The sequence below is a fragment of the Bufo gargarizans genome, chromosome 3 (genome assembly GCF_014858855.1).
Source record: "Bufo gargarizans isolate SCDJY-AF-19 chromosome 3, ASM1485885v1, whole genome shotgun sequence".
In the NCBI taxonomy this organism is placed as follows: domain Eukaryota; kingdom Metazoa; phylum Chordata; class Amphibia; order Anura; family Bufonidae; genus Bufo; species Bufo gargarizans.
In genome coordinates this window covers 308,380,963-308,400,025 of record NC_058082.1, presented here as the reverse complement: position 1 = coordinate 308,400,025, position 19,063 = coordinate 308,380,963, and the positions used below count along the sequence as shown (strand labels likewise).

General features: G+C 39.8%; 1 protein-coding gene across 1 annotated transcript; it reads right to left on the bottom strand.

Moving 5' to 3' along the window:
- Positions 1–283: 283 nt before the first annotated feature.
- On the bottom strand, positions 284–18,649 carry GJB3 (gap junction protein beta 3). Its single transcript, XM_044288028.1, has 2 exons — positions 18,559–18,649; positions 284–3,609 (listed from the first exon to the last, which is right to left on the bottom strand). The coding sequence occupies exon 2, from the start codon at positions 3,593–3,595 to the stop codon at positions 2,789–2,791; it is 807 nt and encodes a 268-aa protein (XP_044143963.1). The 5' UTR covers positions 3,596–3,609; positions 18,559–18,649; the 3' UTR covers positions 284–2,788.
- Positions 18,650–19,063: the final 414 nt, after the last annotated feature.

Here is a 19,063-nt window from a genome sequence, read left to right as displayed (position 1 = left end):
ACTACACAAATGGTAAATAGTGAATTGACCTGAAGCTTTTCATTTTATGGCTGGTAGACATTAGTCATGATTCAGGAAAGCAGTCCCTATTGCTTCATTTCAGCAATGTGTTATAGAATGCTCATTAGAATTTAATATTGTGACTGGGAAAGCTGTAGCAGAAATATTACTATTTCTAGCTTGTACCTATTATGAAATCCCTGCTCCATCCGCATTTTGTACTGAGTATTTAATAACTTTTTCATTTCCATGCAAATGAAAAAAAATCAGATTAAAACCAATGTCACTTATTTAAAAAATACAATTTAATAAAATATACACAGGTTTATAAATAATAAATACAAAGGCAGTAGAAATAGTCTTGGAACTTGGTATAACAGAACAATGTCACTCATCCATCACCTCACAGCATCCTATCTCTATCATTGGTAAGTAAGCTCTCCTTTATTTGTCACTTTAAGTGTTAATTATTTCACAACTGCTTCTATTCTGCTAAGGGCTGGATGAAGGTTGGTGGAGGCTCCTGGGCAAGGAATTTGGTGGTTAGAACCTTTCCATCCTATTGATGCCATTCAGTATCAACCACTTCACGTTAATCTCCAGTTGAAGTGCTCTTCACTAGGTGAGAGTCAAAAATGTATGCCAATTTTATGGTCGAGGAGATCCTGCTCTTGGGTTTTTATTAGGTGTCAAGTACTCAGACCCTGTCAGCTGCTGATTAGACAAGCAGGTTGCACAACTTTTAATAGCATCTATGGTGCCGAAACGTCTATGTCTGGTTGCTAGGAGTATCTGGAAAGAGATTAATGTGGCTATCCAGGCTTTTAAAAGGGCTTTTGTCACCAGATCAAAGTAGTGAAACAGGCTGAACTTCGACATGTGCACAGGTCAGCAGAAGCTAGCAGTCTTGGTCCCATCCCCATCTGTGGCTTTACTTCTGAGAAAAATGAACTTTTAGTATATGCAAATGAGCCTCTAGGATCAATGGGGGTATTGCCGTTACTCCTGGAGCCCTCTGCACATCGTTTAACAGGGCCAGGCAGTGTAAACATCATCACGTCTGGCCCTGAGTTCTTCTAGTCTTACGCCTTCGCTGTGCGCTTCAGTACCCAATGCAAGTGCAGTACAGAGAAGAACTGCTCTTGAACCTCTCTCCTGTAATGCGCTGGGTACCTGCCATGTCAATCAAAGTGCAGGGGGCATGGCAGCAGCATAGAGAACGGAGCCTCCAGGAGTAACGGCAGTGCCCCATTGCTCCTAGAAACTCATTTGCATATATTAAAGGTTCAGTTTTGTCAGAAAAAAAGCCAGAGGTGGGGATGGGGCCAAGACTGCTAGCTTCTGCTGACCAGTGCAGATTTTGCAGGTAAGCCTGTTTTGATTCTGGTGACAGAAGCCCTTTAAAATGTATAGCCTTTCCTTAGTGAAAGCCATAAAAATTAGGTTGGTGAGGTTCAATACTCAGTAGCTCAGCTGTTTAGAGGGGGCAAAGCTGTAACACCCTGCACAGCTGGTACTAAAATTACACCAGTATTAAAAAATGTTTTGATCGCTTGCATGAATGCCTTGGTGCTTTAAATAGCTGTTTGGCAGGGGAGACAAGAGTTGGACTCCCACCAGTGTAAGTGGATAGGCCATAGATTTTAAAAGCATGGCCAAACCTATTAAGAAGAGTATGTGGTGAAGGCACCTGGGCAAATCCCCCTTCTGCCCTATAATCCAGCTCTTTTTTTTTCAATATTTCTAGTACAGATGCATTCTAAATGGACGTATCTAATTTAATGTCCCTACTATTATCCTAATTCCCATCCATTGCGATAAACATGAGTAAAAATAGACCTAGAATTTAATCCAAGCATAATCGCTAGCTTAGTGGCTGTAGGATATCAAACATTGCGTGTTATAGACAGAATTTTATTCATACTCTGTTTTTTTTAATAGAAATATATGCAAAAAGTGTTTTCCAGTGTTTTGATGAAAGAAACAAAAACAACTGGGTTATTGTAGTCCAATCATAAGAGGTAAATCTGAGGGCACATCCTCCAGGTGGCTAGAACAAATGCCCTGTTTTGATTACCTTGTAAACTCTGCTATTTTTGTCTACACGGGTCATATCATTAATAAGAAACAACCAAAAATGTGACAGAGCCTAGCAGCTGTTCATCTGTAAGTGACAATGTCTTCTCTGAGCTTCACAAACCCTGTTGTGGGTATAAAAATGAGAGCCTTTTTGAGGATCCTCTGTTCCTCTGGAGGGCCATGTGAATAAATGTCACCAACATCAATCTTGTTCCATATAGTATAACTGTAGAAAGTTTTTTTTTTTTCTTCTTCAACTCCCAATAACATAAGTAGTTCATTAGATAAGTCCAGTCTATGTCAACATGTTTATTGTGGCAGTAACTATTACTTAATTTGAAGATCTCCATTAATTGTTGAGTCACATCATTTCGTACCTAAACTATGAAATGCATATTATAGGATTTGTATAAGACTTGACTTCAGAAGCCAGTCATATATTTTTTTTATTTTGTTCTTTAGTGTTCATAATGTTATCCTATGTCTCAGTGGTATTTCCATCCTTAAGTTAGGTAACACACATTTAGAATTTTCTTTTGGCAGCTCTGAAAGAAGTACTTGTAGGCTCATTTAGATAGAGTCCCCACATTATGACTCCCAGTATCTTCTCCAATACATTTTAGATCAACATTACCAAAATAGAAGGCAGCACAAATTCTGTGTCCTAGGTGACTTGCTTGACTGTTGCTTGATCTTTAATTTGAACATTTTACAAAGAGGTCAGATTGGGTGCAGAAGCTCTTAGAGACTCCAATGTTTTGTTAATTGGTTTCTTCTCTGAGGCATCCAAATGAACATGGCACTGGCAGGTTGATGCTTTGCTGTAGGTAACTGAATGTTTATTGGACTTCTTATACTTTGCAACACATCTGAGAGTTCTTTTAGAAATGAGGTAGAATATCTCACAAATATTTAGGATGATACAGATGGCAGAGGCTGCTACCATAAAATAGGTAAAAACCTTCTTCTCAGTTGGTCGGGCAATGTAGCAATCCACAATATTAGGGCATGGATCCACATTCGTACACTTAACAAGTCTTGGCAGGTCAAAGCTATCCCACATTTTATGAAGGATGTACAGGAATGATATTTCTATACCAGTTTTGAAGAAAAGGCTCAAAAGATAGGTCCACCACAGACCACCATGTTTCTTGCCTGGGTTTTCATACAGTTTATTACATTTATCTCCATTTTTAATCTTGTTCTTTTTTTCTCGATCTTCTCTGTAAGCCACGTGCATAATGACCAACAGTGAAGGACAAGTCACAAATATGAGCTGTAGAGCCCAAAGTCGGATATGAGATATAGGGAAGTAGTGGTCATAGCAAACATTGGTGCAACCAGGTTGTCGAGTGTTACAATCAAAATCTTTTTGTTCGTCTCCCCATACTTTCTCTGCGGCGACCACATACACGAGAACTCGGAATACAAATACCACTGATAGCCAGATTCTTCCAAATGCTGTAGAATACTTATTCACACCACTCAGGATTCCCTGGAATGTTTTCCAATCCATTCTGAGTTAGCTGCCTAAAGAGACAAAAAAATGTAATTAATTTAGGACTATAAGTGGATTCACTGTAAATGCTAAAATATTTTAATACATATGTACTGTAAATCATTAGGGATGAGCGAATTGACTTTGGATGGAACATCTTGTTACCTAAACCCGAGTTCGGGAAATGTTTTTTTTCAGTATAATAAATTTATGAAGTTATTATGCAAGTAATAACTTTGGCTCATTGTAGCCAATACATTCTAATACTGTACGGAGCATTCGCTCCATACAGTATTAAAACAAAGTTTTATGCGAATTGACTTCGGAAAAAACATCTGAAGTTGATTTGCTCATCCCTATAAATCATTGCCATGCAACATATTTTTTGTAGTTATACAGTATATAATAGATCATTTCAAGATCGACAAATCCCCCTTCCCAACCAGACGTATTTTTGTGTTTTTAGTCATTTTCTACCCCTTTGGACCAGACACATTAAAAATTTTGGGCTTCAATGTGGCTTCAAAAGTCATAATTTTTTTTTTCATTTGGTTATTTAAATCAAATTTGTATCTTTTTTGGTAACACATGGAGTTTTATTTTATGCCATTTTTATTTTAGTATTTTTTGCATTTACTGTATTTTTCACTCCATAAGATGCATTTTTACCCCCCAAAATAGGGGTGGAGGTGGGGGGAAATGGCAGTGCATATTATGAAGCGAAAACTAATGAGCACTTCCATTATGGAAGCGCTCATTAGTACACAGTAGGACTGGGGAGTAGTGAATATGACGCTCCTGGTATTGGCTGTACTCCCCGCTCCATGGTCTTCTGCTGAGCGCCTGCTGTGCTGTGTCCTGACTTTGTACAGCAAAAAAATAAAAAACTATACTAACAGCGAGTGCTGGTCCGTTTTTCCTTTTATCTACATGGGACGCCTGCCCTGGGACACGCGCACCTGCACTCTATTTCCCAAAGTGCCGATCGATATATTATATACACTAACTACATACAGTGTCAGGACATAGTGCAAACTATGACCTGATGCTGTGCAATTTCTTTTCACAGTGCAGCGAGACACTGGCAGAAGACCATTGAGCGGTGAGTGCAGGAAGAACGTGCTGGATCTCATCATTGACCTTTGGAGGCTTTTTAGTATTACATTTTCTTTTTATTGCTCATTTCTCCTGTAAGAGGGGCTGATATATTTGTAACAGAAACAGCAGAAATATAGCCCTCAGAAACCCGACATCTGACAATTACATAATTGCTAGGACCAGGGCAGGAAGGAAAATTGCTGCTTCCAGATCTTTATACACAGCACTCATTGAGCATTGACCACTTCACATCCGGGCCATTTGCCTCCTTCCTGACCAGGTCTAATTTTGCAAATATGACATATGTCACTTTATGTGGTAATAGCTTTGGAACGCTTTTACTTATACAAGCCATTCAGAGATTGTATTCTCGTAACACATTGTACTTCATGATAGTCATAAATTTTAGTCAATATATTTCACCTTTATTTATGAAAAAGTCCAGAATTTACAAACATTTTTGAAAAATTAGCAATTTTCAAAATTTAATTTCTCTGCTTCTAAAACAGAAATTGATTCCTCATAAATTATTTATTACTTAATATTCCCTATATGTCTCCTTTATGTTGGCATCATTTTGTAAATGTCATTTTATTTCTTTAGGATGTTAGAAGGCTTAGAATTTTAGAAGCAATTCTTAAAATTTTTAAGAATGTTGCCAAAACCCACTTCTTAAGGACCAGTTCAGGTCTGAAGTCACTTTGTGGGGCTTACATAGTGGATACCCCCCATAAATGACTCCATTGTAGAAACTACACCCCTCAAGTAACTTAAAACTGATTTTACAAACTTTGTTAACCCTTTAGGTGTTTAACAAGAATTAAAGGAAAATGGAGATCAAATTTTTAAATTTCACTTTTTTGGCAGATTTTCCATTTTAATCCATTTTTTTCTTTAACACATCGAGGGTTAACAGTCAAACAAAACTCTATTTATTACCCTGATTCTTCAGTTTACAGAAACACCCCACATGTGGTTGTAAACTGATGTAAGGGCACACAGCAGGGCGCAGAAGAAAAGGAGCGCCATATGGTTTTTGGAAGGCAGATTTTGTAGAACTGATTTTTAGATGTCCCATTTGAAGCCCCCGATGAACCCTTACAGTAGAAACTCCCAAAAAGTGACCCCATTTTGGAAACTAGGGGATAAGGTGCCAGTTTTATTGGTACTATTTTGGGGTACATATGATTTTTAATTGCTCTATATTATGTTTTTTGTGAGGCAAAGTAACCAAAAAATTGCTGTTTTAGCAATGTTTTTATTTTATTTATTTTACTAAATTCATCTGACAGGGTAGATCATGTGCTATTGTTATAGATCGGGTTGGTACGGACGCAAATGATATAATTTTACATAGTAATGCATTTTCGAAAGAAAATTATGTTTTTGTGTCTCCATATTCTGAACGCCATATTTTTTTTACTTTTATGCCGATCGTCTTGTGCAGAGGCTAGTTTTTTGCAGGAAGAGTTGACGTTTTTATTGGTGCCATTTCTGGGTACATATGATTTTTTTATCATTTATTATAACACTTTATTATGCAAGGTAACCCAAAAATTGGTTGTTTTAACACAGTTTTTATTTATTTATTTTTATAGCGTTCACCTGAGGGGTTAGGTTATGTGACATTTTTATAGAGCAGATCCTTATGGACGTGGCGATACCTAATATGTATACTTTTTCTTATTTATTTAAGTTTTACACAATATAGCATTTTTTAAACCAAAAAAATGATGTATTAGTGTCTCCATAGTCTGAGAGACAACGTTTTTATTTATTTTTTAGCCCGATTGTCTTAGTTAGGGTCTCATTTTTTGCGAGATGAGGTGACAGTTTGATTGGTACTATTTTGGGGGGCATACATAGAAACATAGAATGTGTCGGCAGATAAGAACCATTTGGCCCATCTAGTCTGCCCAATATACTGAATACTATGAATAGCCCCTGGCCCTATCTTATATGAAGGATGGCCTTATGCCTATCCCATGCATGCTTAAACTCCTTCACTGTATTTGCAGCTACCACTTCTGCAGCAAGGCTATTCCATGCATCCACTACTCTCTCAGTAAAGTAATACTTCCTGATATTACTTTTAAACCTTTGCCCCTCTAATTGTAGCAGTTTTTCTTCTTTTAAATATTCTCTCCTCTTTTACCTTGTTGATTCCCTTTAGGTATTTAAAGGTTTCTATCATATCCCCTCTGTCTCGTCTTTCTTACAAGCTATACATGTTAAGGTCCTTTAATCTTTCCTGGTAAGTTTTATCCTGCAATCCATGTACTAGTTTAGTAACTCTTCTCTGAACTGTCTCCAAAGTATTAATATCCTTCTGGAGATATGGTCTCCAGTGCTGCGCACAATACTCCAAATTAGGTCTCACTAGTGCTCTGTAGAGCTGCATGAGCACCTCCCTCTTTTTACTGGTAATGCCTCTCCCTATACACCCAAGCATTCTGCTAGCATTTCCTGCTGCTCTATGACATCGTCTCCCTACCTTTAAGTCTTAAAGGTGAAATAATGACCCCTAAATCTCTTTCCTCAGATACTGAAGTTAGGACTGTTTCTGTATTCTGCTGTTGGGTTTTTACGCCCCAGGTGCATTATCTTGCACTTATCAACATTATATTTTAGTTGCCAGATTTGTAAACATTCCTCTAGTTTTCCTAAATCCTTTTCCATTTACAAATATTCAACCCTGTTACAAATATTTGTGTCATCAGCAAAAAGACACACCTTACCATCGAGGCCTTCTGCAATTTCGCTGATAAAGATACTAAACAATATGGGTCCCAGAACAGATCCCTTATTTTTTACGGTGTTTCCTGAGGGATTTTTATAGAGCTGGTTGTTACGGATGCGGCGATACCTAATATGTATACTTTTTTATTTATCTATTTCACTTTAACACAATAATAGTATTTTTGAAACAAAAAAATTATGTTTTAATGTGTCCATGTTCTGAGAGCTATATATATATATTTTTTTTGAGCGATTTTCTTATGTAGGGACAAATTTTTTGCAGGATGAGGTACAATTTTTGGGACATATGCCTTTTTGATTAGTTAGTGTTGCACTTTTTGTGATGTAAGTATTTTTTTATGGTGTTTATCGGACTGGGTGGATCATGTGAAATATTTATGGAGCCGACTGTCACGGATGCGGCAATACCAAATATGTCTATTTTGTTTATTATTTTTTTCTATTTTTAACATTTTTTTTATTCCTTACTTGGGGATTTTTTTTCTTTTTACATGTGCAACCTTTATTTTTTTTTAACACTTTTTTTATTTATTTTACAATTTGCATCCCCCATAAGGTCATACAAGACCTCTGGGGGACATTTAACTTCACATTATTTTTTTCCCACTATTGATTTCTCCTGTAACTGTGTCTGACATAGTAGCCCCAGTTGCAGGGGAAATACACCCCCCTGAGAGGCTGTACAGCACTATACAGTGCTGTGCAGCCTCAGTGCTGGGCTGATCGAGATCTGTAGAAGACCCGACAGCTCCTGCACTCTCCCGGCCCCGGCGGTGACATGCATAGCGCTTCCTGATCTGTATACACAGCACTCGGTGAGCGCTGTGTTTACAGCGATCTAGAAGGCAGGGACACCTGGGAACTGTCCCTACCTTCTCTCTGGGTTGCCTTTCTGTCACTGACAGCGGGCAACCCGCTCTGCAGCTACACGATTAACATGCAGCTGCCATCTCTGAATGGACATTCAGAAACGTCCATTCAGAGAGAGAGAGATCCACCTCCCGGACGTTTATAGTCAACGGGCGGACGGGAGGTGGTTAATACAGCAATGGGTACAAAACCACCTCTGTCTTCTGAATGGCTCCTGCATCTGCAAAATCTGCATACAGCTGCCAACTCTGCAAGGACATTCAGAAACATCCTTGTAGAGATAAACATAGACTCCCCAGATGTATAAGTCTATGGACAGTCTGGAAGTGGTTCGTCCTCCTTTCATATATCTAGACCTCCAGTTTAGTACAAGAACAACAGAGGGAAAATAATGAGACAAAACAGATCCCATTATTTGCTATAGTGTTGGTTATGTGTCTGGTGTAAATTTGCATTAGATGCAACGTTTCTCTTTCATCGTATGGAGGCCGGACAGGTGCTCAAATTGTGCTACTGAGTGTCAGTTGTGTCCACCATATAAAAAGCTTACAGTATATAGTGCTATACGTGACACAATACTGTAAATACTGTAAAAGGACAATGCAATCGGTGTCTCATGTTTTCCTCTAGTCACATGTTGTTCCAACCTGACTATAGAAGTACTCGTCGTACTTTCCTAGCATTCCTTAGATAGTTTTTATTCTTTGTAAATTAGCTGTTCAGCTCTAAACATAGTCACAGGAACACTAACTGAGGTACAGATCATTATTATATCTATATATACATATAGCTTGTTCATATGCCAATTAAATATGATCGTATACATGATTACTGTCTTTGAAACATATGGTTGAAAATCACAAGTTAAATGATGAAGTGATTCATTTCAATAGTTCTGCCATACTCGTTTTGAAAGTAGAATTTACATAGCACAAATCAATAGATATACTCAATTACTTGAAAACAATATGCAATGTACTCTATGTTTGAATACTGTCCCAAAGTATTAGAGCCCTGATAAAACTGCACTATATTTTTCAAATGATTGCACCAAACATGCGAATATGGCACGTGCTATGAAATTCTGTTTCCTTGATGGAACTATGACACATTTGGTCAGTCATTTATGTGCGTCAGTTCACATCTAACTTTTCTTTTAATACTTTACATTGCATTGGCCTATCTTTTCCATTCTCCTTTCCAACAACAGCAACCACAGTATACAATAGATATCTCAAAATCCAATGTAACCCTATCATAAATATTTTTCCAGCGCACTGCTGCCATACACAATATGGGGCACATTTATTAAGACCGTCTTTTCTTAATAAGGCCCATTCGCTGAAGTTATGAAGAGGCGCAGGCACATCTAGTGCCAGTTCTATATGTAAGAACGTAAGCGTAAACAAGCGTAGAGAACGATGAATGAGACTGTGGCCCATCCCCTTCCCCGGTACACCATGCCCACAATTTTAGAACTGGCATGAGCAGGGAAAAGTTGCAGATAGTGGCACAACTGAGTAGAGTATGCATCTGTACGGGGGAATTAGGAATAATAGCTGTAAGTTGAATAAATGTTTGGCTGACTTGTATCTCAAAGCGGTATTCCCATCTTAGACATTGACGGCATATCACTAAGATTTGCCATCATTGTCAAATAGGAGCGCGTCTCACCTCTGGGACCCATTTCTATCTCCAGAAAGGGTCTCCCAAAATGAAGGTGAGTACACTGTGCATGTGCGTCATACCCTCCATTCACTGCTATGGGAGTTCTGCAAATAGCTGAGTGAACGTGCTCACCTATTTTCAGAGGTCCCATGCCGGTGAATGGAGAATGCACCACTGACATGGTAATAGCCCTTTAAGAGTATGGCTGGCTTTACACCTCTTCTTAGACTATGAGAGATTAATGCTATATACTATAGGGTGATACAAAGATAATAAATAAAAAAGCTCCTTATATCACCTGAAAAGTACTATGTTACTATGTATGTCTTCTATCTACAATCTGTGTCTGCCAGTGACTGACCCAGTAACTTCGAAAAAATATCTCGTCAATAATTCTATTCTGTCCCAGTAACCCAGAGGCTCTGGCATCCAGGACTCTGTATTGCTTATGGTAATTTCTTTACTGCACGTGCCCAACTGAATGTGTACATGGATGTGAACTCTATAAGGAAGACTTGAGGCCACGTGCTTCAGTGAGGCCTCACCTTGCTAGCAAGAAATTCTCAGTTGTTGTGAAAGAGGAAGCAAAAGGCCAAAAAGCAGGAAAGTAGGAAATGGTTGTTTGGGTCTAGGTTTGTGAGTTTAGCTTTATGTAAAATTTTTGGGTTGTTCTTTAGAAATGTAATAAAAATTCCATACTGATAGATACAAAGTGGTGAAATGCCTTTAGTGGCCATCATGTAAATGTTTTTCTTATATTCATTTATATACATATAGGAAGGAATATCACACCCGGTTTAAATAAACACATAAAAGAGACTGACCATTTAATATCAGTAGTAAGTCTGATAATGCTATTTGCTTTTGAAAGTGCTGTGTCTATGAAAGAAATGAATTCGTAGCTGGCCAGAGTAAATATACTCTGCAGTCAGCTACTGTATCCAGTCAGTGGACCTTGTGAGGTGGACATGCACATTGCGGGTCATTTACAAAGATCAGCTTTTTATGCCGGTCTTTGTTTCCCCTTTGCCGAGGCCGGGTCTCTGGCCCAGGCAAATTTACTAACATTTATGGCTTAAAACAGACATAAATATTTGCAAATAAACACGGACTGTATGGACTGCCTAATTCATGACGATTTTATGGCAGCATAGGGGGGAATCTAAGACCAGTGTAGCTGGTCTTAATAAATGACCCCCATTGAGTTGTTGCCATATGAGTTGTTCCGATTAGGCAGCACACACAGACTCTGCTTTACTAATGTGTCTGCGCCAAAAATCTGTCTAGGGTTTCAACACTTTTTACCAACATACTCAATAAGTGTCTGGGGCCTACCAGAGAGTGGTAAAAAATCAAGGAAGACCCACGGACGAAAAAACGGTCACAGATCACGGACCTACGGACCCCGTTTTTGCGGACCTTAAAAAAAAAAACGGTCGTGTGCATGAGGCCTAAGATGTACTCCACCATTTACCATGAATTGTGGGTTGTACACCTGCTAGGCTCAAACCATGTTTAGCATTACGTTTCAGTTGCCAGACATGTGGCCCTGATGTATGCAACAGAATGCCAATACATTTGCATGCATTTGCCTCTGACCCCCATTGTAAAAGAATGTGCACATGCTTGGCATATGATTTTTTTTCCTATGAAGTTTTCTATACTGTTAAAAAGTTTTTTAACTTCTACTAGCCAAACATATACTGTACAGTATGTGCTAAGGCCTGCTGTGGTGTGAAACTAACTTTATTTGCCTACTATTATCCCCCTCTGTGATTGTCTATGTTCCGTATATGTTAGGCCATTTTCACGCAGTCAGTGTTTTGGTCAGTGATTTCCGTCAGTGATTTTGAGCCAAAACCAGGTGCGGCTCTAAACACAGAACAGATACTGATCTTTCCATTATACCGTATCTCTGTGATTTTGGCTCACAATCACAGATGGCAATCACTGATCAAACACTGTGTGAAAGAGTCCTAAGCCCTCCAGGTGTACAGTCAGTGCATCCTATGACTTGTGGGGTTCCATGCATTTCAGCAAAATGTCACAAAAGTTCCATTGCTGCACCTTTACTCAGGTGTGCATTATATTTGGCAAGGAGTGGAGCTGTTAAATGTTTGTTCACTGAGAGGTAAAAGAAAAAATGTGAGACACTAGAGACAAGCATCTGGGCGTATGATTTCTTTCATCAAACTTGTTGGGCTGGTTTGTGCAAAAAGTATTCTTCCATAGACAGGAGAAGGGAGAAATCAAGAGAAAAGAGGAGAAAAGGTTACAGAATAGAGCTTGGTATTAGTAACACTGAGGATGTAGTTAACCTTATTCTCATCATGCCATGACCACATCATCGATTCGGCTTTAGTAGTGATAATGATAAGAAAATAGGTGAAATAGGATGAGGGAGTTGGTGCCCTCATAATAGGAGGTTGGCCGATGACTAAGCTTGACACAGAAGCAATCTTGTAGGAACAACACCCTGTCTTCAGTGCTTTTTTTTTTCTCACGCCCTAAAACACAGACACAATACTGCTTGAATATGGTTGTGTGTATTTCTGCATCATTTCAGGGCCATGATAGGAAGAACGACTGCATGTAGCAATGATTACTTTATTTTGTTCCTTCAAGGGTTTACCAAGATCAAACCTTATCCCCTACCCACCACATAGGTGATAAGAGGCTGATTCGTGGAGGTCCTAGTGCGGGGACCATCAGGGATAAAAAGAACAGGGGTTCCAACACCCCTGAATGGAGTGGCAAAGGCTAGGAAATACCCCTCGGCTGTCCTATAGAGAATGAGTGGAGTAGCAGCGTGATAAGAGTGGGTTCCAACGGTCAGACCCCCACTAATCATTGGATACACTTTTACCTTGATACAATGTACCGCCATAGCTATTGTTGTTCTTGTTGGTAGAGAATTATGAAATGCACTATAATACAGTGTATTTTGTGGTGTTTTGTTTCAGGTATTTTCTCATAGACTTCTCTGTACGAGAAAAAAAAAAAAAAACACCTGAAAAAGTAAATTAAACACCACCCTAACAAAAGATGTTTTTTCACAAGCCTAAACAAAAAAATGCCCAAGAAAAAAGTAAGTATTAGTATAATAATTCAAGGATTCTCCCTTCATTACCAAAAAGTTGCACGTGCGCTGTAGAGACTTTATACAACCTACTACAGATAGTTCTGCTGTGTTAATAAGGAATTTATAAAGCATCTTGCACAGCAAGCCCGGAGACCTCTGACACATCTATCTATGAAAAGTTACGCTGGGTTCAGACCTGAGCGTACTTGAACGTACGCTCTGTATGCGCGATTGTACGGGCGTTTGCAATCGCGCATACAGAGACAAGCGAACGCCCATTGTCGCGCGTTCCCGCTGAAGTCTATGTACGGGAACGCGTGACAAGACGCCCCAAAGAAGCTCATGTACTTCTTGGGGCGTCGGGCGTTTTACAGCACGATCGTACGCGCTGTAAAACGCTCAGGTGAGAACCATTCCCATAGGGAATCATTGGTTCTTGCCTGTTGAGCGTTTTACAGCGCGTAGGAACCCGCTGTAAAACGCTCAGGTCTGAACCCAGCCTTAGGGTAATTTATAACTCGTTTACATGTCTGGATGACAGTTATTATTACCATAAAGGTGCTCAAGAGATTGGTATAGGGCAGGCATCCTCAAACTGCGGCCCTCCAGCTGTTGTAAAACTACAACTCCCACAATGCCCTACTGTAGGCTGATACCTGTAGGCTGTTCGAGCATGCTGGGAGTTGTAGTTTTGCAACAGCTGGAGGGCCGCTGTTTGAGGATGCCTGGTATAGGGGGTATTTTCTGTTCACGTCCGATCCACATGCCTGATGCCATCCATGTGCTCTCTGCATCTATGCGGCTCAGCTGCAAATTATAGAACATGTCCTATTCTTGTCCATTGAATAGACATTTATTTCAATTTGCCTGAGGCAAAACGGATACAGTCATGTGAATGCCCTCTAAAATGTCCTGCCATATGAACTACTTGACTGCAGAAGAAAACAAAACTAAGGCCTCCTGACACAATCCGAACGATACGGATTGTGTCCGGATGCGTTCAGGGTGCGTTTAGTGAAACTCGCACCATTTTGCAAGCAAGTTCAGTCAGTTTTGTCTACGATTGCTTTCAGTGTTTCAATTTTTTCCCAACTCAATCAGTTTTGATGCGTTTTTCACACACGTGAAAAAAACTGAATATTTACAAACAACATCTCCTAGCAATCATCAGTGAAAAACATAATGCATACGGACTACATCTATGTTAGATCCGGATGCAATGCTTTTTTCACTGAAGCCCCATTCACTTCTATGGGGCCACGGCTGGGTGAATATAGAACATGCTGCGATTCTCAAGCAACGTTGAACTGATGCGTAAAAAAACCGCTAATGTACACAGACCCATTGAAATGAATGGGTCAGGATTCAGTGCAGGTGCTATGCGTTCACTTCATGCATTCCACCCGTGTGAAAAACTTGCTCGTGTGAAAGGGGCCTAATAGGATTTTAGGGTATGACCACATTGCGTGGTCACATGGCGCTTGCGACGAGACTGCACTGAACTTGAGTACTGCACAACCATACAGGCTACAGCTGGCTCTAATTAAACTACAAGAGACCGTACTGTTCAGTGGTTCTATATTGTTAATGGTCGTGCAGTATTGACTGTGCTGCACGGCCATTAACAATCCAGACCGACTAAACAGTGTGGTCTAATGAGTTCCATTACAGGCGTGTAGTATTTGAATGCAGTACGGCCATGTTGCAAGCTTCACACAAATTTTTTATTTTTTATTTTTTAAGCTTTTAAGGTAACCTGTAGCACAATATCTGCATAATATGGCATGTAAACATAATAGTATAAAAGTATATTAGACAAGGACAAGACTAGAACACATTTTTCATCAGTGTTCTTCCCTCCTGTGAGACCTCCTTCTCCTCACTTTCACCCATTTAGCAGCCTTACTCCTCCCAAGTAGGGTACTGCTGTGATGTCAGTACCTTGTATAGTAAACCACCTTTCAGGGAGTCATCATGAGAACCGTTGTGGGTTATACCTGCATTACCAGGGGGACTTGCTAACAAAGCTGTGCCTCTATTACATAAGGCTACTTTCACACCAGCGTTTTTTGCGGATCCGTCATGGATCTGCAAAAACGCTTCCATTACAATAATACAACCGCATGCATCCGTCATGAACGGATACGGTTGTATTATGTCTTATATAGCCAAGACGGATCCGTCATGAACACCATTGAAAGTCAATGGGGGACGGATACATTTTCTATTGCCTTGCTCCGTACCACATTGCGCTTGCAGTGTTATTCTGTCCGAGATGGGAGCGCAACCAAATGGAACGGAATGCATTTTGGTGCATTCCGTTTCGTTCAGTTTAGTTTTGTCCACATTGACAATGAATGGGGAAAAAATGGAAGCTTTTGACATCCTATGATGGATCTCAATAGTGTAAAGGGAAGATGCTAGTGTGAAAGTGTTAGCAGTTGCAACTGTTACATTTGTAACCAGTCCTTCACTCATACTAAACTATACCATGTTGATATTAGGCTAGTTTCACACTAGAGCTAAAATGATCCAGCAGGCTGCTCTGTTAGAGGAACAGCCTGCTGGAGTCCATTGTATCCGGTATAGCTGAATGCTACCTTTCCCCGTCACAGCCCATTGACTATAATGGGACCAGCGGGGATCCGGCCTGTATCCGGCATTAGTGCTGGGATTTCGCTGGACAAATACTGCTACTTGCAGCGGTATCTGTCGGGCCAAGTTGTGGCACTAATGTCATAAACAGGTTAGATTCCTGCCCGGCCTCATTATAGTCAGTGAGGCCTGGAGGTGCTCCGGCCCCTCCTGTCTATGCAGATACGATGAACTCCGGTAGGTTGTTCCTTTACTGGAACAGCCTGCCGGATCATGTTAGAGCTAGTGTGAAACTCTCCTTACAGTATAACAAATTACCCTATACAGCTTGTTAGATTTATGTGAAAAAAAAGCATATTGTAATATAGTTATATTACAGAAATGCCTTTTTAAGTTCTGTGTAATTTTTTGTCCTAAGGAACCAAGAGACGTCATCTAATATTGGAATCAATCAGCAAGTGCCAAGGGGAGTGGGCGGAAAGATACATAAAATAAGTCATCTTACTTATCCCCTGCTGCTCTTGTTCCTATGCTTTTCTAAAGGGGTTTTCCATGATTGTCCTCTGGATAGGTAATCAGTATCTGATTGGTGTGGGTTTGTCACCTGGGACCCCCGCTGATCAGCTGTTCAAGAAGGCAGCGGCACTCACAGTAGCATCGCGGCCTTCTCGCTGCTTTCCCTAGGCCGAGTGACAACACATTCATCAGTCACATGGCGTAGGCGCAGCTCAGACTCATAGAGGTGAATGGGGCTGAGCTGCAATGCCAAGCACAGCTGCTATACCATGTACGGGCTGTGCTTGGTGAGCATGGAGAAGGCCGCAACGCTCACAGGAGTGTCGGTGCCTTCTCAAGCAGCTGATCAGTGGGGGTGCTGGGAATCGGACCCCACCAATCAGATACTGATGACCTATCCTGAGGACAGGTCATCAGTATTAAAATATCAGAAAACCCTTTTTAGGTTCTCTTGATGCACAGGAAATGACTGCTCAGCCAATCACTGGTTGAGGCTGCTCTCCACTGAAGACTGTGATTGGCTGAGCATTCATTTTCTGTGTGTCCAGAGGGTTTGGCTACCATTAGAACAGGAAAGGTGGAGGATCAGTGAAGCAAATGTGATTAATTCATTTAATTCTATTATTTTGCTCCACTTTTAAGTTTATTGCACTTGAAAAACCCTTTAATGTAAATGTCTAAAAAGTGTATTATAAAAGCTGCAGTTTAACAGTAAAGTGTGATGCCAGATATCATCAAATATAGATTTTCAGCAAAAAAATAAATTACACACGTATGTAACAACCCCTGACTAATTCTCTAACTTTTAGGGGAGTTTTACATATTTCCAGTCTGCAATGATTGTGATGTCGGTTCTCGGCAACCACTTCCTTTTAACTTTTAAAAGACAGACCGGGCCACCTGAGAAGAGTCCTCGTTATCCATGAAGTCCTGCTCTCCCTGCCCACCTGCTGATGACTGACAGTCTTCTACCTAGTTTTCTCCCTTTCCCTCTAGGACAGAACTGCCAATCATCAGCAGGTGGGCAGGAGAGCAGGAGATTCTGAATAACCAGGACTCTTCTCAGGTAGATATGACTCTTTTCAAGGCCTGGGCTGCAGTGATTATGATGTTGGTTCTCAGAAACCACTTACTTTTAGTTAATGAGTGACACTCTGATGAAATCAGAATTTCTGTGAGGTCAGCATAAAGTTGATGACAGGTTTCCTTTAACTAGTAACTCGTTTCAGCATTAAATGGATATTATTCTGTATGGCCTTATTCGTCACTGTCCAGAGGCCGCTTATCCTGCAGGGGTGTAACAGTTTACTCACTCTTCTGCTAATCTAGGCTTGGTTTAGGCCCCCAACAATCGGCAGTATCAACTAGTAAATAGTTCATGAAGAGAAGGACTAGCAGGATGCTTTTAGGACGATTACTCTGGGATGACACTCCTCCCAGGAGGTCCATTGGAGTAGATGAATCGTCAAGCCTTGGCTTAATACTTTTCCTTTCTCTCTTAATAATGCTTTACTAGTCTAACTGTAGATGGCTGCTTCTCCATAATCGTCTATGGCAAAACCAAAATGTCAGTTACTTATTAAAGTGTCAGTTACTTGTCTCCTGCTCACTGCTCCAAGGAGAGCTAGGAAATGTAGTTCTGCTGCCTTCCCTAACAGCTGTAGAGAATTCTTCTTACCGATGACCATCCACTGTAGCTACGGTAATTGCTCTTGTAAATCTCTTACTGGGGTTACACGTATATCCAGAATTCAACATAACTACAAGAGGAATAGAGTACACTAACAAAGCAGTTGTAATGCATAAATACATTGATTGTATGTACGTTGAAGAATGGAGATAACATCAGTCCTAAATTATATATTCTGCATAGTCTGAAAAATAGTGCATTAAATAAACTTCACTTTATCAAATGCGTGAAAACTGGTTATGCCATACGTATCATCATGTGGAGCTAACGATTCCTCATAGTTGTATCTAATACTGTGTTCAGATTTTCCACATATATGACTATGAAATCAGTGCTGTTCCAGCTCACACACGGGTCAAATTCCTTTTACTGTGCAATTAAAGTATGGAGAGATTTAACTAGTATTTTCCTGGTTTTCCATGTTTGTGTCTTTTTAGATTTTAAATCATACTAGAAGCTTGAGAGAATAAAAAATAGTTCATTCTTCAATAGAAGTGAAGAAAGAGAGGAGTATGGGGAGTTATGATATATATCAGCTATTTAGGACTTACTACATAACATATACATAGTAATAAAATAGAAAACAACTTGAGAAGTGAGACAGAAGTAGCGTCTGTACTAAAAAGAGAACTCAGACATGAAGATTATCTTTTCTAAGAGTTACAATCCCATATTATAAAGTGTTAATTTCTAGAGTCCTACCTGAACGGCAAAGGGAAGAGAAGTGTCCTAATATACTTCAGTCTTACAGTGTTGCACAGCCACAGTGCCGTGTCTCCTTCAGATGTTTCTTAGGTGTGGCCAGGGAAATACCTTTACAGGTTGAATCGTGTTCAGAGGCAGAGACTTAAATCAGGTGATTGGTTCAGAGGAAAGTAGAAAGCCTGCTATTTACATAAGCTTCTCAAAATGTTGAGATATACAGGTGAAACTCGAAAATGTAGAATATCGTGCAAAGTTCATTTATTTCAGTAATGCAACTTAAAAGGTGAAACTAACATATGAGACTCCTTACATGCAAAGCGAGATATTTCAAGCCTTTATTTAGTATAATTTGGATGATTATGGCTTATAGCTTATGAAACCCCAAAGTCACAATCTCAGGTACCCTACATTAATGTAATTCCTTTTAATTTGTATTACTGAAATAAATGGACTTTTGCACGATATTCAAATTTTTCAAGTTTCACCTGTATATCCCTGTAGC